The following is a 19,407-nucleotide window of genomic DNA, read 5'->3' as shown; positions in this document are numbered from 1 at the left end:
TTCTCTTCTTCTTCTCGCCTTTTCTCCGCCTGCCCTCCCCACCCAGAATGCCAGAGCGAGTGTGTGACTTCCAGGGCCAGAACTACCACAGGCTGAAGCGGGCCTGCCTGCGTCGGGGGGCGCTCTTCAAGGACCCCGTCTTCCCCGCCTCCACCCAGTCCCTCTTCTACAGACGGGAGCCTCCGCCGGGACTCCGCTGGAGGAGGCCAAGGGTGAGTCACAGGTGGAATAGGAAGCTCTGGGGGAAAGAGGAGGACAGGAGGACGGAGATAAGGGAAGGAGGGAACTCAAATAGCATTAAGAAATTATTCTTAGTCTTTGTTTATCCCCCTGCACCCTGATTTCCCCTTAAATTTCTACTGAAGTACCTTCACAATTAGCTTTCCATACTGTACGACAATGTCAGATACATATTCTGTATCTGCTCATTCCAATGCTTCATTGAAGCTATTGTACACTTATATTGAGTGAAATATCAAACCCAACACACCATGTTTTTATGACTGCACCGTTACATCAAATGGAAAAAATCTACATGTCTTGGGCATCTTTTTATACACATTTCCCTGTAATTCAGCCTGACATGTTTGGTATCTTTGGAAACCTTGGAAACTTGCCCCTCTAGGCCTCCAAACAGATTCATCAGGGTGTCAGTATGTTGTCATTCACAGAAAAGTATACTAAATTGACTTACAAAAACTCCTTAACTGAAGTAACTTTCAAATACTGTGATTATCTAAACTTTCTGACACTCGTCTCGTCTTATGTGGCAAATGCAACACATTTGGGACTCCAAACAAGTTCAGACAAATCGCATACAGGCCTATCTTTGCCTCATGCCTGCTCTCCACCCGCATCTAAATCCAGCGGCCAGCTGAACATACATTTCCATCAGATCAAGTTAATTACAGCACTTTCTATTGCAGGAGTGGCGTCAGGGCAGTGAAACTTTAGCCCCGAGAGAGTGTGTGGCGCGTGTTGCCGATGAACTGTATAAGCGTGTGTGTGTGTGTGTGTGTGTGTGTGTGTGTGTGTGTACACTTGGGTGCAGAAAAAGCAACATCCGATTTAAATAGCATATGTTTTTTTTTAGCATAGTGTTGGGAATGGGTGTAGCTGTGTAAAAGTGTAGGTGTTTATTGTAGCTACACCAGCCCCAACTAGCCTTTAATGGAGGTGTAATGTGTTAAAATAAAAGCAATGAAATAGGAGGTTAGAGTCAAGGTCAATAGTGTATTTTTTGTTTCTTAATTATTGTTCAGTACAGGCAGATCTATTTAATAGCACAAGGACTAGTCAGGTTGTATATTATTACATTTGTGGTAAATGTACATCAATGTCAGTGTATAGATAAATTAAATTAAATGTTGATTTGTTTTAAAGATACAACAAAGAAAATAAGGAATGTGACTGTAAATTGCACTAGTAATGATCTAGAACAACAGTTTTCTAAAAAAATTTTTTTCTTTTGTTTAATTTTATGGGTATCCACATTTTAAAAATATTTTCCTGTATCCCAAACTGTTTTTGTGGGCTGATTATAGATATATATTATATTTTCCTGCATCTCAAACAGTTTTTTGTCTTGGTTAATTCAATCCAATGTAACCTGTTTTTAAGGTTCCTAGACTACTTTGTATACATTTGTATATTTTGTATACAATTAGACATGTCAAGTCAAAACCTGGATTTGTGGAAGGTACCAATTTTTCTACATTATCAATTTTTGAACCTTTTTTTTTTAAATTATTATTATTAATTTGGGTCCAAATTTAATCTTAGAAAACCTCTGATCTAAAACAAGAGGTGTGTTATTTCAGATTTTAAGACAGGAAAAATCCATTTTGTGATCACAGAAACAGATCTTAAACCCAGCTGGATATTTTAAGAGACACTTTTTGGCTTGGATCAGTGTTGGATCAGTTCATACAGTCCGTTCAGTATCTGGGCCAAACTTTTGGTAATCAGAATGTGAAACCTCATTGGCAATTAATTTGCTGATTCAGGACTGAGGAGACAACAAAGGGTTAATGGTATTGTGTTCCTAATGCTCCACGCAGGTATTTTAAGCGTGTATCCACAGGGAGTCGAATGATAGGGTGACATCTGTCGCCTCTCTCTACTGCCGCACACACACACACACACACACACACACACACACACACACACTCAAACACACGTACATGCAGGCACAAACGGACTCACTTTAACTTCCCATTCACTGTCATAACTGTCACAAAATCTGTTTGGCTTCATCTGCACTTGTTATGAACTTGATATCATCCTGGGGAAAACTGGCTTCCTAACTTCCTAACTGGGTTCCTAACTTCTAGAGTTACATTTGTACAGGTTACGACCCCGGAGCTGTGAGTGCAGGCTGTTTCCTTCTGCCTGTTTGTGTGTTTGTGTGTGTGGGTTTCCGTATGTGTTTCCTAATATGCAAATGCACGCGTGTGTGTTCATGTTCATGTTGTAAATGCATGTGTGCTCTTATTAAATGCTGTTTGTGTGTTTTCCAGTTTTGAAAAAGAGTGAAAATAGTGTATGTTTCTTTGTACAAATGTATGTGTGAGTGAGTGAGTGTGTGTGTGTGTGTGTGTGTGTGTGTCCAGCCGTAGCTCTACTGTTACCTGACCCTGTCCAAACTGAGATCAACAGGTCCTTGCAGACAGGATCTGTCTCCTCAGCAGAGCTGTGAGACTCTGATCAGCTCAACTGTTGCTTTCTGTCCAGACAGAGTTTACTGCACTTTTAAATATGTGTACAATTAAATGTGTATATTTTTTTAAGAGGAATCTCTCTCTCTCTCTCTCTGTCCCCCTCTCATCCCCCCTCCCCCTCCCAGGAGTTATGTAAGGACCCTCGTCTGTTTGTGGATGGCATCAGCACACGGGACTTGCACCAGGGCAGTCTGGGTAACTGCTGGATGGTGGCAGCCACTTCCTGCCTGGCGTCTGAGCCATCACTGTGGAAGAAGGTGTGTGTGTGTGTGTGTGTGTGTGTGTGTGTGTGTGTGTGTGTGTTTTGCACGTGTGCATTTGTTGTGAAGGATTCAAAGTATAAATTTCTGTGTCGTCTGTATTGGGTCTGTGTCATTCCTTCCTTTGTTTTCAATCCTGCCTTCCTTCCTTCCATTCATCCATCTGTCCTTCTCTCATTCCCTCCTTTGTTTTCCTTCCTTCCTTCCATGCCTTTGTCCTTCTGTCAATCCTTCCTTTGTTCTCATTCTTTCCTTCCTTCTTTCCTTCCTTCCTTCCTTACAATCATCTGTCTTTCTTTCCTCCGATCCTTCTTTCATTCTGTCCTCTCCATCCTTTTGTCCTTCTCTCATCTCTTCTTTTGTTCTCCTTCCTTCCTTCCTTCCTTTTTCCCTTCCTTTCACCTGTCTGCCCTTTCTTCCCTCCCTTCCCTCCCTTCTTCCCCTCTTCCATTTTTCCTTCCTTTCTTCCTTCTTTTCTTCCTTCTCATTCCTTCCTTCCTTCCTTCCCTTCCTCCCTCCCTCTCTCCTCCTCCCAGGTGATTCCTGATCACGTGGAACAGGAGTGGAACCCCAAGCGTCCCGACCTGTACGCTGGAATCTTCCACTTCCGGTTCTGGCGCCTGGGCCGCTGGACGGACGTGGTGGTGGACGACCGCCTGCCGGTCAGCGAGGACGGAGTGCTGCTCTTCTGCCGCTCGGCCACGCCGCGAGAGTTCTGGAGCGCCCTGCTGGAGAAGGCCTACGCCAAGTGAGTGGGGATGGAAAATCCTGACCGATATCTGATGTCATCGGTGAAGAGTAGAGTTTCAGAGGTTTTCAGAGGTTGAATCTCACACTTTTCCATGTGAGAGGGAATTGTAAAATGACTAATTTATCACCATAAACACACTCATATCATTGCAATGTCCAAAAGATTAAAGGTGCTTTGTGTAGCATTTTAACGTCAATCATCCTTTAATGGTGTTTGATTCTGCATCTCAGTGAATGAAGGAATCAGTCAATCAATCAATCACTCAATCACCCCTCTTGTCCTCTGTTGCCCTCCAGGCTGAACGGCTGCTATGAGGCCTTGGAGGGAGGCAACACAGCGGAGGCTCTGATCGACTTCACCGGCGGAGTCTCAGAGCCCCTCAGCCTGGACATCGAGGCCCTCAGCCAGCACAGCGACCAGAGGAGGACGCTCTTCCAGACATTAGCCAAGGCCCACGAACGCAAAGCCCTCATCACCTGCTCCATACGGGTAAGGGCTGCTATCCTGAGCCTCTGAAAACACACTTTAAGAACACTAAAAATAAGAAGACTTCAGCTGTTTCGTGTTAAAGACGATCTGTGTCCGTCTCAGCCAGCAGAGGGGGAGACAGTGGAGTCGGTGTTAGACTGCGGCCTGGTGCGAGGTCACGCCTATGGGATTACGGCGGTGAGGAAGGTGCGGCTGGGCGAGAAGCTGCTGAAGAAGTGCGGGGCGTCCCGACTCTTCATGGTGCGCATGAGGAACCCATGGGGGACCACCGACTGGACGGGCGCCTGGAGCCAGGGGTGAGGACACTGGTCTGTTCCGGTCTAATTGGCCACATGCCAAACTGCTGAATATATCATCCATTTTGCAGGTGTTCTGGGAATAAAACCTTAGCTGAAATTTTACAGTGTCGCTCTTTTTACAAGATTTTTTACAATGTCGCTGCAATTTCTCTGACATTTCCTGACATTTTACAATAGTTTTGGAATGTTTTTTACGAGCTCATAGGGTCATTTTTCGACACATAGGGACATCTGTTACTTAGATTATCAAACTCTGAATATGGCCAAAATGGAGCAATAAAGGTTCTCCAGCGGTATGAACACTATTTGTAATTTGGTATGTCATTTCCAGTTGGCCACCGGTTTGCTGGACCCCGCAGCACATCCTGCTTCCTATGTGTTGGTGTCACTGACTTTGTTGTCCTTGTGCACCTCCTGCAGGTCCCAGCAGTGGCAACAGATGGGCCGCTCAGAGAGGGAGAAGATGGGCCTCATAGTCCGAGACGTCGGGGAGTTCTGGTAGATATTTCCGCTTGCTTTCATTATGCTAGTACTGTGAAAATAAGTAACGATTATCTGGCACGTGGTCTGATTTATATTAGCTAATTTGTGTCTGTAAACAGCAATTGGGCCTTCACTAGAAGGGCCCCTAGGCTTTGGATCAACTCGCCTGAGGATGTTAGGCTACCCAGATCTTCTTTTAAATCTCTTCTTAAAACACACTTTTATAGACTTATTTTACCTAATTGAGATATGATCAGATCTGACCTTGGATATTTGCATCAGTAGTGAGTTTCAGTATGTTATGGTCTTATCTTACTTCTAGGTTTGTTGTTTTATATTGACCTGTATTTTATTGCTTTTATTGTTTTTTGTGTGTTTCTGTCATTTTATTGTCTTTTGTCTTATCTCGTACTCTTGTCTTGTTCTTGTTTTATTTTGTTAATGTAAAGCACTTTATAACTTTTTTGAAAGAAGCTATACAAAAACAATTATTGTTATTATTGGTATTGTCATGATATACCTTTGAATGTGCCTTATACACCTTGTATATACCTGACACGAATTTCCAGTTGTATTTGAGTGTGTTGACAAGCTCTTCTCCCTCTCTCCCGTCCCTCAGGATGGAGTTTGAGGACTTCTGTCACTACTTCACGGATGTGGTTGTGTGCCGGCTGGTGGAGCGGGCGCTGCTGTGGCCGAGCTCTCACTGGAGAGAGGTGCACTGCTATGGGGAGTGGGCTCCGGCGCCCACCGCCCCTGGAGCCTCTCCCTCCACCATCCTCCCCAGCGGCCATGCACTGACCCTGGGGAAGAGCAATGCCAAACCCGGGGGGACTCAGCAGCGAGGGGACCGGAAGGAGGCCCGACTTGGGGAGAGGCAGCGGGAGGGAGGGAAAGGAGGAGGAGGAGGAAGGGGGAGAGACAAGGCTGTGGCGTCCAAACAGGAGAAGAAAGTGAAGGAGGGACATGGGGAGGAGGGCAGAGAGCTGGATGGAGGCTGGGAGGCACAGATGGATAAGAGGAGTCGGTGTGGAGGATGCATCAACCACAGGGACACTTTCCTGCACAACCCCCAGGTAAATTCTACATTAAATTCTGACTTATTGATAGTAATACATCTAGGCAATTTTACGCCTATTGATGGATACAAGACTTTTTAAAATTAGTATGGTTAATTTAGCAGATGTTTTGTTTGCTTCTTTCTTTCTTTCTTTCTTTCTTTCTGTCAGTTCATGTTTGAGGTGCGAGGGCAAGAGGAGGAGGTGCTCATCTGTCTGCAGCAGGAGGACAGGAGGATACGGAGGAAAGACGGAGGAGGAGAGAACCTGCCCATCGGCTTCGAGGTGCTGAAGGTGAGGAGTTAGTATTTCCTTATTCTTCTGACCACCATCTTTATATCCCATCTCTCTTTTCTTATTGCACCTTTTCGTTTCATACGAGAGTTCAGTTAATATTTTCCAAAAACGACCCTCCTCCTCTAACCCTCAGGCTGTCTTGCTGTCCCCAGGTGGAGGTGAACCGCTGCAGCCGGGTGCAGTGTGTGGTGGAGCAGGCAGCCAGCTCCGTCTACATGGACTCCCGCAGCGTGGCCCTGAGGGGAACTCTGGCTCCGGGCCGCTACGCCGTTCTGCCCACCACCTTCCTGCCGGGCGCCACCGGACGCTTCCTGCTACGCCTCTTCTCCCATTCCCACCTCCCACTCAGGTGCGTCTGAAATTCAACTCTGTTTTCTGAATTTGTATGGAATTATTGAGTTTATTGAAGTTGAAACTGATTATAGAAATCAAACTCATGATGCTCTTACCAAATTTTTATCCTATTAAATCCATATTGCATTGAAAAGTCCAAGATATTTAGTTTTCTTTAAGATATTAAATTGATGCTGGACTGACTTGACTTAGTGTTCTACATTTAGACCTGAGACTGACTTCAGACTCGAGCAAAGTTGACTCGGTCATACTTCTGGGTTTCTGTGTATGTATGTACTGTGTGTGTGTGTGTGTGTGTGTGTGTGTGTGTGTGTGCGTGTGCGTGTGTGTGTGTCTGACCTTGGAAAAATAGTAGTTGCCTATAAATTAGGTGAAATCAATACTTCATACCTCATACTTAATAATCCATGAGATCACAGTTTTTTTTTGTTTTTTTTTTGCTAAATCTTAAGTGCTAAGCAGTCATTGCAGTGGTGTTTCTGCACTGCACTTCCCAGAGATCACCTGTCAATCAAACAGTGTGGGCGGTACTGTGACGTCTTTTTCCTTGAATTTTCCCTTTCTCTCTTAATACAATGTAGACAAGATACAATGGAGAAAAGATACCGTCTTCTGTCTAAATCAAGAGTGTGTTTTGGAATTATCAAAACTCAAACTGCGAGTCACAGAGATCTGCTTAGTTGGATCACCCACATGTTGTTGATACCGTGAGCGTCACATGACACCAACATTGAAAGACGAGCTCTTCGGCTGGGATCATAGTTATTAATATTTGTAGAGTGAATTTAGGTCAGTGTAGGAGTTTAGTTAAATTCATTGTACTGAAAAGTGCCCTTCATTTATTTCATGAGGCACTTTATAATATAATTGTGAGTTTGGAAAGTTCCATCTGCATTCAGAGAAGTGACACTCTCAGAAAACAAGGCACAGACTTGTACCTTTGGCCACTGGGGCTTGTTTTCTGACAGTGTTTGAGATATTAAGCTTTTAGTTTCTCTATTCTCTCTATTCTCCCTATTGCAAAGTTAATACCCATTTATATCAAACTTCAGTAATATGTTCTTTTAGAGCTGCATTATATAAGAAAAATATTTTTATCTCCTATGGTAGGGCTCTATGGATCGCAGTGTTGGTCGCTCTGTTCACCACTTTTGGCCACATGGGTGAAAGTGCTGCAGGGAGTTAGATTGCAGACTCTCAATCGGGAGACCTGTCTTCGATTCCCAGCAGGGATGCATCCACAAAATTCACTGTCGTGGGGCTGTTAGACTCTTATTGACTAAAATGTCAACTGGAACTCGAGGATGATAAATGTAGAGTAACATAGTTGCTCCACTTCCATTTCTGAGTTTGATCATTTAGGAGAGAAGAGAAGGCCCTATTGTTAACAGCATTCAAATAGTAAAACCACACAAACAATTGATAGTTTGGTTATGAATACACTGTTGACTGTAGAGGAACTTAAAATTTTCTGCAAAAATGAAACTATACAGGCAGTACATTATTTTGGAGATATCATTGCTGGGCATCGATAAGTCTTTGCAGCCAGCTACGCTTCTCCAGCTCACAAGCATTGAATTTGACGGCCTTCTTCATAATCTGCTCCTCCTGCAACTTCATTCATTGCTTTCTTTATTCTACATCACACTTTAACTATTCACCTGTTCCTTCATCAATCTTTGTGCCAATTCATTTTCTTTCTGTCTTTCTTTCTTTCTTTCTTTCCATCCATGCAGGGAGTTGAGGGAGGACTTGCCATCTCCCTCTATATTCCAGTGTTGTCTACCTCAGCCCACTGTGGTGACCACCGTCCACCTCCGCAGGGCGTCAGGACTCAGCCCGCCCAAACAGACAGGTTGGTCAGCAGCACAACACCATTCCCTGCATCTCCTGCATCATGAAACAGTGGTGTAGATAGAGGAGGAGGGGCTGTAATGATGTTAGCCATGCCAGCTTTTGCACAGTTTGGTCACTGTTGTCAACAGACTGTTATATGGCAAGAAATGATGACTTTATAATGTTGATGCAGGCATGAAAAGATGAGTAATGAGTTAGCTGTGCCCCGCAAGTCATCCCTCCAAGTTTCATAAAAATCGGACCAGTGGTGTAGCAGTTACGGCCTTTCAAAAAAATTTTAAATTTTGACCTGTAATTATAGCGCCCCTATCAGGCCAATCAGTGTCACACTGCTAAAATGCACCATCTCTCCAAGTTTCGGCAAATTGGACCAGTGGTGTCTGAGATATCACATTTGAGTTAACAATTTTGACCTTTAATTATAGTGCCCCCTTTAGCCCAATCGGTTGGTGTACTTTTTTAAACACTGGAGCAAAAATGCATCATCCCTTCAAACATACAAGAAAGCTTATTATATAAACAGCCAGCACTGTCTAATTTGAAGTTTACGTTAATGTAATTGCTTATATAAAAATGTCTCAATTGTGAACAATTAAGATAATTGACCATGCTCATTATGCATGTTTGGTTAAGCAGTAAGATCGGATAGATGGGGCTCTGTACTTCTATACTTCATACTGTTTCTCTTTCACTCTCTCTCTCTCTCCCTCACACACACACACACACACCACGCACACGCAACCCAAACACATGCACACGTGCACATATTCTCTTTCTCTCTGTCTCTTACACCATGCTGTGTTGTGTGTGATTCGCAGCCCCTGATGTGTACGCTGTAGTGCGGTGTGAGGACGACACCATCAGGACGCGGGTGTTCAATGAGGATGGGAACCCCGAGTTCAACCTCAGAACCATCTTCTACAGGAGACACCCCAACACACAAATCTCTATTGAGGTTTGACACATGCACATTCCCTCACAGATACAGACACACACACACACACACACACACACACAAAACAGGGGTTTCAGGGCAGCAGAGTGGCATACTGAGTGAGGCTGAGAATTTCCCTATGACGATCAATAAAGTATTTTATAGCCATAACCACACACACACACACACACACACACACACACACACAATCTTAATCTGCCTCTTGTGTGTGTGTGTGTGTGCAGTTATGGAGCAGAGGTCTGCTGTGGGACTCCCTGCTGGGTGTGGCTCGTCTCCAGACAGCGGATCCTGAGAGGGGGCGGAGCCAAGTGATTGGTCTGCGTGGCGGCCAATCCCGTTCAGGATCCCCGAGTTGCATCTACGTTGAGACCTCCTCCAGCGTGTGCCTGACAGACTTGTGATTGATTGACAGCTACATCCGGTTGCCCCGGCAACTGCACTGACCCATGGCAGCTTCTGTCCTCCCTGGAGGGAATATTGATGGACGGGGAGCAAAATCAATAATAAAGACTTTTTTATAGAAGTTTTCTTAACAAAACTAACATTATGGACATAATCATCAGACACTGATGGATAGATAAGAGGGCAATCTTGGTGTTACCACACAGTAACAGTAGTTCCTCAAACAAATGACAGTTAAAATAAAAATATATCCTATTCCTCAAAAGATGTGTGCTCGTGCCCTAATGTTATCTGCTGGTCAGACATCGGCATCAATGGGCATCATCAATGACTTCAGCAGTTGTTGTTTATCAAAAACAAAAATTAAAACTGCTGCCAAATTTTGTTCATTCTGTGTTATTTTTATTATTATTATTGTTGCTGTTGTTTTGTTGTTGTCGTTAACATTGTCATAGTTATGTTATTGGCATTATTTATATTGTTGTTAATACGCTTAAACTGTACGTAATAACACTTGCCTTTGTGTTTTGGAAACATTTTGTGATAAATAAATAATTAACATTGTGATAACTAGTCTCATTTATTAAAGTTGCTTAATTTCATTATTTTCTGTCCAAATGTTCACTCCATCTCCATAACCTCCCCAACGCAAACACACAGGCCCATCATAACGTTCAACTTTCTTCCACTGTCTCTCCATTCTGTCTCTTCACACTCTAACAACAGAACAGATGTTCAACTTAAAATGGCGATGAGTTCTCTCTTATTTTCAATGACGATGCACAATTTGGCTCAACACAACTGCCAACACAGGAAGAGCTTCACCAGCCCTCTGTACTTCACAGTAGCAGTGGATCCTGTCACTATCTCAGGCTTTGTTGCCAACAACTTGACCACTCTGCCAAAATGTAAGATGTTCATAGACTTGATTCCAGTCACCACAGAACAGCTAGAGACTCTCTTCTTACATGAGAACTTTATATGATGTTGTTTACTTGCATTATTAATGCAAAGGCATTTTGCAGTCAAAATGCCTTTGCATTAATAATGCAAGTAATAGGACTATTGCTCCATCAAAGATGCCACAGCATATCTAATTTTGTATGAATACAGCATTACAGTTAAAGTCACACACAGTAGGAAGATATGCGCATAAAACATTTTAACATGTTGCTGGTAAAATCTGTATTTCACATTACAGTCCATACCATGCTTATCTGCTTTTTCAGGTTTCTTTTCCCTTCTTTCTTAATTGACAGTTCATACTGGCACATACCTACTTGCAAAATATAAAAACAATTATTATACACTCATGACTTCATAATGTTTATCTGTAACTAAATTTTTGATAAATGGGATATGACAGCTATTTTACATTATTTTGCAATCGTTCCATTCCCTTCAGCATATCAAGCTGAATGGTGACAGAGTCCATATTGTTTTGTTTTTCTTGGGTTTTTTCTTGTTTTCTGACTGAGGGACTAACAATTAGTTTCAGTTCACCAGCTCTTTAAGAAAAGAGATACACTCAGATACAATTCCCCAGAACAATCTCCCAAACCACAAAGCCACAATTTCCCCAAGAAGTCCACGCCTCTATTTCCAGGTACAATGGTACAATGGTACAATGCAAACCCTATGAAGTGGAGGCAATTACAACATTTAGCCATTCACTCTAATGTAATCTCAGAGATACATGAGAGAGTGAAAATGTAAATGAATAGATGTCATAATCATTCTAAAAAGTATTTCAGTATAATGATAAATATATAAATGTATATGTATAATCTAAACTTTTAACCTTTTTGTGAATCTCTTCACTGAATTTCTTCATACATTTGTATCTAAATTCAATTTAATACAATTCGGTCTGGTATACATCAGGTAACTGTACGGGTCAATGAACCGTAACAGGTAAAAGGGAGTAGGGACCAATGAGGTTTCGACCTGACGACATGTGCTCCGTGCGTGCGCGCTCCCGAGAGGAGGCGTGCCGTCCTGCGAGGCGCGGCAGTCAGCAGGTCAGTGGCGAGACAATTAACCAGCAGCTGTGAGAACTGAGAAAGTAACCCGTCAGACACACAGGAAGGTAAGTGGGAATAAAATAACATGGAGAGTGTTCATGGAGAGTCAAGTGCTTATTGTTCACCTTCAAAAAGCCCCGTGTTGTTATATTTGGAGGAAAATCCCAGTCTTCGTCGAAAATTATAACTTTCTGTACGTTAGGCCTGTTAACTTATTCGCAGTGGGGCGTGGGAAAGTTTGGATGCAGACGTTGAATAAAAAACAGGCGAGGGTTCGTGTTAACGTTATCTCTTCTCGTTTGAAAATATTTGATTATCGTGAACCTGGGCAGTGAGCCACACAGCCTCGTGAGTGTCTTTTGAAAGCGAAGGTATCTTGTAGGCTAAACTTTGCCTACTTGTGAAGTGTAAAACTGTACTTTGCTCTATGCTGTTTAGGTTATTTGTTACCTGACATGGCGCATTTAATGTCATTTGATAGGAAAATAATTCAAATGGGAAAAACATAATAATAACCCAGAATCCACCTTCTTTTATACTTTCTATTCATAGAGAGGTTTTTACACAGTGGTGAGGTTGTTTATTGTTTGCTGTTCCTGTAAGTTTGCCAAACTGGCTTTGCACGGGAATGCAGTCAAACCTCTTGGTTGCAATACAAAATGTGACAGCAGAGAAGTGATTTTCTTCAGCCTCAGTCCTGTTGAACCAGTGGGTGAGGAGTCTTTTTTTTGTCTGACTCCACAGTGTGCAGGTCTACAGGTCAAGTCACTCTCTGGGCTAGATACTCTCATAAATGAGAGATGAACTGTCCAAAGTGGCACTGTTAATATAGCAGAAGTGGGAATTATTATACCAACTTGAACCACGAGTTCAGGACTCTCATGAACAACCACACGCATGTATTAGGTGTTATAGGAAACTTACGTGTACTTAAAACAACACTTAAGTCCAAAAGCGTGCTCCTTCAAGGCTCACTTTGTATTCACATGAAATCCAACTGTTTGACACTTTCAGAAAGATTCACTCTGAATGCTTAAAAGCAGGTTATAAGAGAGACTGTACATGTCCTTGCATATTAGTGTGTCTTTTTTGGAGTTTTGAAATCTATGAAGATAATTTCATCAGTTGTTATCAGGAAACACCTACACCAAACAGAGGGATTTGCTGAACATACAAATCCAAACTGTGACACATTTACTGTGTACATAAGGTGGTACTGAGAGTGATTCCTTAAAGGCTTGAGTGCAAGTTATTGGAACATTTCAGGATAGTATAGATATTAAATAATACTGATCTTGAGAATATTTTTTTGTGCAGTGTCACATGTTAACAAAATGACCACAAGTCCTAGCAGCACCTCTGACTGTATAATCATAATAGTTTGCTTACTTAAACTTAAGTAAGCAAACTATTATGATTATACAGTCAGAGGTGCTGCTAGGACTCCATCGAACTCCATTCCAACCTGATACTGTGTTGATTCTTTGGAATGTAGCCTACTATTATTTCTTTCAGTAATAGTCTTTATACTATCAAAAGATAATTTACTTTAACTACTAATTATTTTTCACATACACATGAATGAATGTTCATGGCAGAATGTTCATTGTATGTTTTTGTAACTCGGATAGTTGCGTATGAGTATTGTTATGATGGTGTTCATATTTTTAAAGGTATATTCTGCTAAAAAAAAAAATCTTGTAAGCACACTCTCTTGTAGAAAATGTTCCTTTTTGAGTTTTCCTTATTTGATCATTATATTTTATGTTACTGTTGCTATCAAAGAACATGCGAGTGAAGGAAGAGTGGCAAGAATAAAAACACACATCCCACTCGGCATGAAACTCCACCTGTCTCAGTACATTTATAACACTTGGGAGCAGCTTTCAGTGTGTACCAAGAGTGACCTGAAATGCAAACAGTGTACAGAGCATTTGCCTATCTGTCTCTGTCTCGCCTCTGTATCTCCCCTCTGTAGGTTAGAGTCAACATTACTGACAATGTCGGAAACGGAGCTGCTGCGACGCATCCGCAATCCTCCTCAACCTCCAACACCGATCCTAGGTGAGAGATCTATGGGCAAAAGTTGTGCGCAAATGTTGTTGGTTCTTGCATGCAAAGTAAAGATATCCTCTGTTTTCCCTTAGCATGTTCCAAGGTGATGCTCTGCGTCATGCCCATTGCTCAGATTGCAATTGGTGAGTGGGTGAACTTATTTTACTATTCAATCATGAAGGGATATTGAAATTATTTTCATGTCACCTTGATGAATTTTCTGTGGCAGGGAAGCAGTGAGTGTACTGAATAGTTTAGATAATGGTTTTTGAAATGATCAACAACTAGAATCGTTCTGCATTCCAAAGATATTTTCTTGATGAAGTATTTCCTGAATTTTGTGAGCATGCTCAGTGACTAACAAGAAAACATCTCAGTAAAGTGGAATATCCCTTAAATGATGAGGTATCTTAAGAAGGAGGTTGTTTCCATGGTCCTGTTCTTCACCTCTGTCTCAACAGGTGTGACGTACCTGGACGACTGCCCCAGGCAGCACTACATCCCCATCTACCTGGTGGTGGTGGGAGTGTTCGGCCTGCTGCTGGCCGTTCTCTCCTGCCTGCCCTGCGCCCAGGAGCCCAAAGACGGCACCACCAACCCCCTCAGCCGCTGCTGCACCGCCTGGAACTCACTGGCCTCGCTCTTCCTCTTCTGCTGGTTCATCTCTGGTGAGTTTACAGACCGGACTAGAAGGCTGATCAATGTAACAAGCATTTAGACAGGTAAAGGCCAACGCACCTTTAAAATGTAACTATAAAGATAACTGTAAACTATAATGCTGAAACGACTTGTTGAAGTCAATCGTCAGAAAATAACTTGATTATAATTTTGATAATCCATTAATCATTTTAGTAATTTATCAAGTAAAAATGCCAAAAACCTTCACAAATGCTAAGATTTGCTTGCTTTTCTCTGTTTTATATCATTATAAAATGAATACTTTGGGGTTTTTTTGGCTGCTGGTCAGACTAAGTAAGGAAGTTTAAAACAGTACTTTGATATTTTATAGACAAAATTATTAATTGAAAAAATAATCAATAGGTTGATCAATAATGAAAATAATCATTAGTTGCAGCCCTAGTAAACTATAAGGATACATTGTTGCTCAAGCATTCACACTGCAGCGACATCTGTGATCAGTTCCTCAGGAAACAAAGCGTCACCGCAGTGAGCGACTGAATTCTCCGCCCCCTTCTTTCTTACAACTTTAATTTGATTGGTTGATAATGTTTTATCATTGTCCCTGCCATAAAATCGCTTTGGCATCGAACCAATAATATAGTTATAGTTTTGGATGTTTTGATAGTTATTATTGTAGTGGGAACACAAATGTTTGATTTACTTACGATTTAAATCTTTTTATCTTTATCTTTCTCTTGACTATGTTGCACACGGATATTACGTTCCTCTGGAATATATCCATAGACTTATCTGAACCTGCATTTACTATTTGCATTTATAATTTGAATTATTTGCATTTATTTGCCCTGTCTCTATTGCTGTATATTATGTACATTACCTTTATTTTATTTTAGTACCTTTTTCTTCTATTACCATTAACATACTTGACTTCCTTGGCACTGTAAATAAAGTGCTATCTTATAGTTATCATCCTAGATGTGAATGGACCTTCCACCTCTGTCTAAGTGTTGCACGTAAAAAGCACACTGACTCCCAATTGAGGCATATTGAATAAATTGTTATCTGTTCAGTGTTGTTTAGGGAGAACACATATGTGGGATATCATGCCACAACATTGTAGAGTGGTTTTTTGAGACTTGCACCAGTTGGAGACTGAATGCACTGCAATAACATTTATGGGCCACTAGATGTCCTCCTTAAGTCTGTACAGCCAGCACTCTGAGTCCCCTCCTGCCACTAATGTGTCACATGGCTTGTTGTCTTGAAAGCTTTGGTTCACACATCATTAGATTGAAGCCATGATCTGTAATTGTAGAACAGCCAGATGAAAGCTCGGCCACTGTGTCAAGGTGTTGTGCTGCTGCACAGTAGGAAGTAGGTCTATTTCTATGAGCGAGCATTATATCACAGTGAGGTGAAACAGCCACTGACAAAAAAACAAACGCACAAACCGTATCAGCTTTAACAGTGTGTTCCTTACTTGGGTTTCTTTTTCTCCAGGCAATGTGTGGATCTACTCTATCTACCAGCCCAACTACAACGAGACCACGACGGACGTGGATCCCTACTGTAACAAGACGCTCTACCTGTTTGCCTTCTGGACCACCACCTTGTGCTACATCCTGCTGGGTCTGTTCCTGCTGTGTGGCTGCTGCGTCCTCGTCTGCTTCCTCATATGCGGCAAGGCAGACCCCGACGACGACGTCTAAAGAGGCAGCCTCACCCTGAGGAGTGAAGAGTGAGGGTGCATCTGGTGGGGCTGCACACACTGAGTTTGCTACTGATGCTTTTAGGTTTTTCTGTTGCACAAATACCAAGCTGTACCCGTTCTTGGCTTAATGTGGGTAGGGTAGAGGATCAAAACGTTTTGGTTTCCCATTGAAATACTCAGCAGTTGTAAACATCACTTACATGTCACCAATGTAAAGATGTCCTTATCAGCATCTTTTCAATGTGGGCCAGAACCAAGTATGTTTGGTTGTCTTAGCAGCACATTTGTAGAACCAAGCTGAACTGTGCAATAAGCACTTTGGAAAAAGTCTTACCTCTCTTAGATCCCTCTCTTTTACCCAGCTTGTAATGGCATGGGTGGCACATGAGGCTGAACTGTCTTTACTGAATGAAATATTCCTGTACATGGTGTGAAGAGAGTTTTAACTTCATGTTAATGGTTCATCATTTGCAACGCCAAACCCTGTTTGACTCATTTTGACAACAAGCCTGTAATAGTACTTCTCAAGTTGCACAGTCTTCTGTCCACATGCAGCCGACTCTTCAGCAGCCTCTATGGATGCCTACTTAACTTTAAATCATGTGTGTGTGCCTTTGTAATAGAACATTAATTATTAACAATGCCTATGAGGGTTCACTCATTGCTGAGCTTTTCTACCTCTGTAAAAGCTGCACTGCAATTTCTTTATAGGAAATGACTCAGGTTGCCTTGCCAAAATATGTATTTTGTATTCTGTATTGCTGTTTACATGGTGAGCTAGGAACTCTGCTCAAAATATTTATACAGTAATGATAAAATGATTTATGATGCACTTAAAGTGAGTGACCATCCTGTATTTTTAAGGCTGTAAGCGAATGAATCATACCTTGTAGTTGCTGTACAATTGTTGCTGCACTTCACCCCTTCAGTCTGATGTCATCCAGTTGTGCAGCAGTGCAAATCTTCATTCAAGACAGAAGTAAATGCAGTAAATACAAATGACAAATGGATGACTGTCCCATTTTCCCTGTAACACCCACTTTTGTCAATCTTTGCCCCAGAAGCACAAACATGCTTATTTGACACTTAAGTCTGTAGAAAATTGGACTCAGAAAGATCCTATAAAACTATACAGAAGACAGTTTCAGCTTTATTTTTTTTTGTAAGAATTACTAGTTTTTTGGATACACAACACATTCATTATAATGGGAGATTACCTTCGGCTTTATCTCTTTTTTTACTTGACGTAAAACATTGCCAAATATACCAGGATCACAGTAATGTTATTGCCATAATAAATTTTTATATTTTTGGTACCAACAAGGAAGAGTATTCACATCACCTGTTGTCTAATCTCTCGTCTCTCTATAATTGGACACTTTGATTTTGCAATTGTAGCCACAAACATAATTTTATATGACTTGAAATTAAGGATAATTGTGGTGTGATAATGATGATAGCACTGTTCAAATTCCAATATGTAAATTGTAAGTGTAATAAATTTGAATACTGAATAATAAACTGATAAGTTGACAACCTCTTTTTTTCATAATGTGTTTTCACACAATTTTTCTCAATAACAGGAATTTTTTTTAAATTTAATATAAAGACTGGCTGCTTGGACATGAAACACACTTAACAGCACTAGGTCATATAAGAGTATCATTGACTATGTATTATATTAATATTATATGGTTGGATGCTTGTAAGGGCAGTTTAAGGGTAACATTTTGATTTATAATATTTATAATATTAGCTTCCCAGAATCCTTCCATCGACCAGCAAAGCTATGATATTTAGATATTTAGTTTTCTTTAAGATATTAAATTGATACTGGACTTGTTCTGACTTGACTTGGCATTCTACATTTAGACTTGAGACTTGTGCCTCAAGACTTGAGACTGACTTGGGACTCGAGCAAAGCTGACTTGGTGGTTCTGAGAGTAATTCCTTAAAGGCTTGGGAGTGCAAGTTATTGGAAGATTTCATTATCTTAAGAGAATATTAAACAATACCGATCCGGAGAATATTTGTATTCAAAATGAATCTCAACTTTTAGATGCTTCTTTTCTGTTCAGCGGTATAGCCTCTTACCTGATGAAAACTCTTCAAAAATACCAAAACTGAATCACTGCACATGCAGGTTCTGTGAATTCCTCAAGACAAGAAGAAAAGGATTATAATACAGCACATTATAATTAAATGCACGTGAAGTGTCCCACGTTAACAAAGTGACCACAAGTCCTAGTCTGACTGTATAATCATAAATTTGCTTACTTGCAAAGCCACACACAACTGTTGTTCCGCATAATTTCTTCTTCTTCTTTTTCTTTTTCTTCTACTTCTACTTCTTCATACTTATCCCTCTTCAGCATCTAATTCAGTCATGTGCTTCTTCATACTTTAAGCTCTGAACTCCATTCCAACCTGATACTGTGTTGATTCTTACTAGCCTATTATCTCTTTCAGTCATAGTCTTTATACTATCAAAGACATTTCACTGTAATTATTTTCACATACACATGAATGGAAGAATGTCCATTGTATGTTTTTGTAACTCAAATAGTTGCGGATGAGTATTATTATGATGCTGTTCATTTTTATAAAGGTATATTCTGCTAAAAAAAAATCTTGTAAGCACACTCGTTCTTGTAGAAAATGTTCCTTTTCGAGTTTTACTTGTTTGATCATTATATTTCATGTTACTGTTACTATCAAAGAACATGCTACTTTATCTGTTTTTGTAAAATAAATGATCTTCCTACTGTTTGTACTCAGGGATTAAAGTGGGATTTGGCAGGTGGGGGAACCCTGTTTCCGGGGGGGGGGATAAGATACATAATTGGTGGGGGGGTCAGAAAGGAATAGTAATTTAAAACAAATTTCCTGCATTTCTACACCACCTAACCTCTTGGATTAAGTCAAGAAACAGCAACCCTGTATAATGTTAACCAAAAATGTAAAATGATGTTATATTGCTAGATTTCAGCATTGAGGTGCTTACATTCATGATTTTGCATAGACATACTAACCTAAAAACCTATTATTGG

At 41.1% G+C, this 19,407-nt stretch overlaps 2 protein-coding genes across 3 annotated transcripts in view; both read left to right on the top strand.

Annotated features, from left to right (window-relative positions):
- The window catches only part of LOC139927631 (transmembrane protein 272-like), a 96,114-nt gene extending 78,217 nt beyond the window's left edge, over positions 1 to 17,897 (top strand). The window contains exons 1-5 of one of the 2 annotated variants that reach the window (XM_071919830.2): positions 11,950 to 12,014; positions 13,928 to 14,013; positions 14,097 to 14,147; positions 14,466 to 14,672; positions 16,147 to 17,897. In XM_071919830.2, coding sequence (XP_071775931.1) covers positions 13,950 to 14,013; positions 14,097 to 14,147; positions 14,466 to 14,672; positions 16,147 to 16,355 — 531 coding nt within the window. In that variant the 5' untranslated portion in view covers positions 11,950 to 12,014; positions 13,928 to 13,949 and the 3' untranslated portion in view covers positions 16,356 to 17,897. Of the gene's footprint in view, positions 1 to 11,949; positions 12,015 to 13,925; positions 14,014 to 14,096; positions 14,148 to 14,465; positions 14,673 to 16,146 lie in introns of those variants that run through there. The other variant, XM_078281718.1, reaches the window with a different exon arrangement.
- On the top strand, positions 48 to 9,924 carry LOC139927628 (calpain-5). Its single transcript, XM_078291810.1, has 12 exons — positions 48 to 212; positions 2,846 to 2,977; positions 3,517 to 3,728; positions 4,028 to 4,220; positions 4,323 to 4,516; positions 4,940 to 5,017; positions 5,622 to 6,078; positions 6,232 to 6,354; positions 6,510 to 6,706; positions 8,448 to 8,566; positions 9,387 to 9,523; positions 9,748 to 9,924. The coding sequence occupies exons 1-12, from the start codon at positions 48 to 50 to the stop codon at positions 9,922 to 9,924; spliced, it is 2,184 nt and encodes a 727-aa protein (XP_078147936.1).
- Positions 17,898 to 19,407: the final 1,510 nt, after the last annotated feature.

This window comes from Centroberyx gerrardi, chromosome 23 (assembly GCF_048128805.1).
Source record: "Centroberyx gerrardi isolate f3 chromosome 23, fCenGer3.hap1.cur.20231027, whole genome shotgun sequence".
NCBI lineage: Eukaryota > Metazoa > Chordata > Actinopteri > Beryciformes > Berycidae > Centroberyx > Centroberyx gerrardi.
Note: the sequence above shows the minus strand (reverse complement) of the source record. Positions and strands in the feature narration are given on the sequence as shown.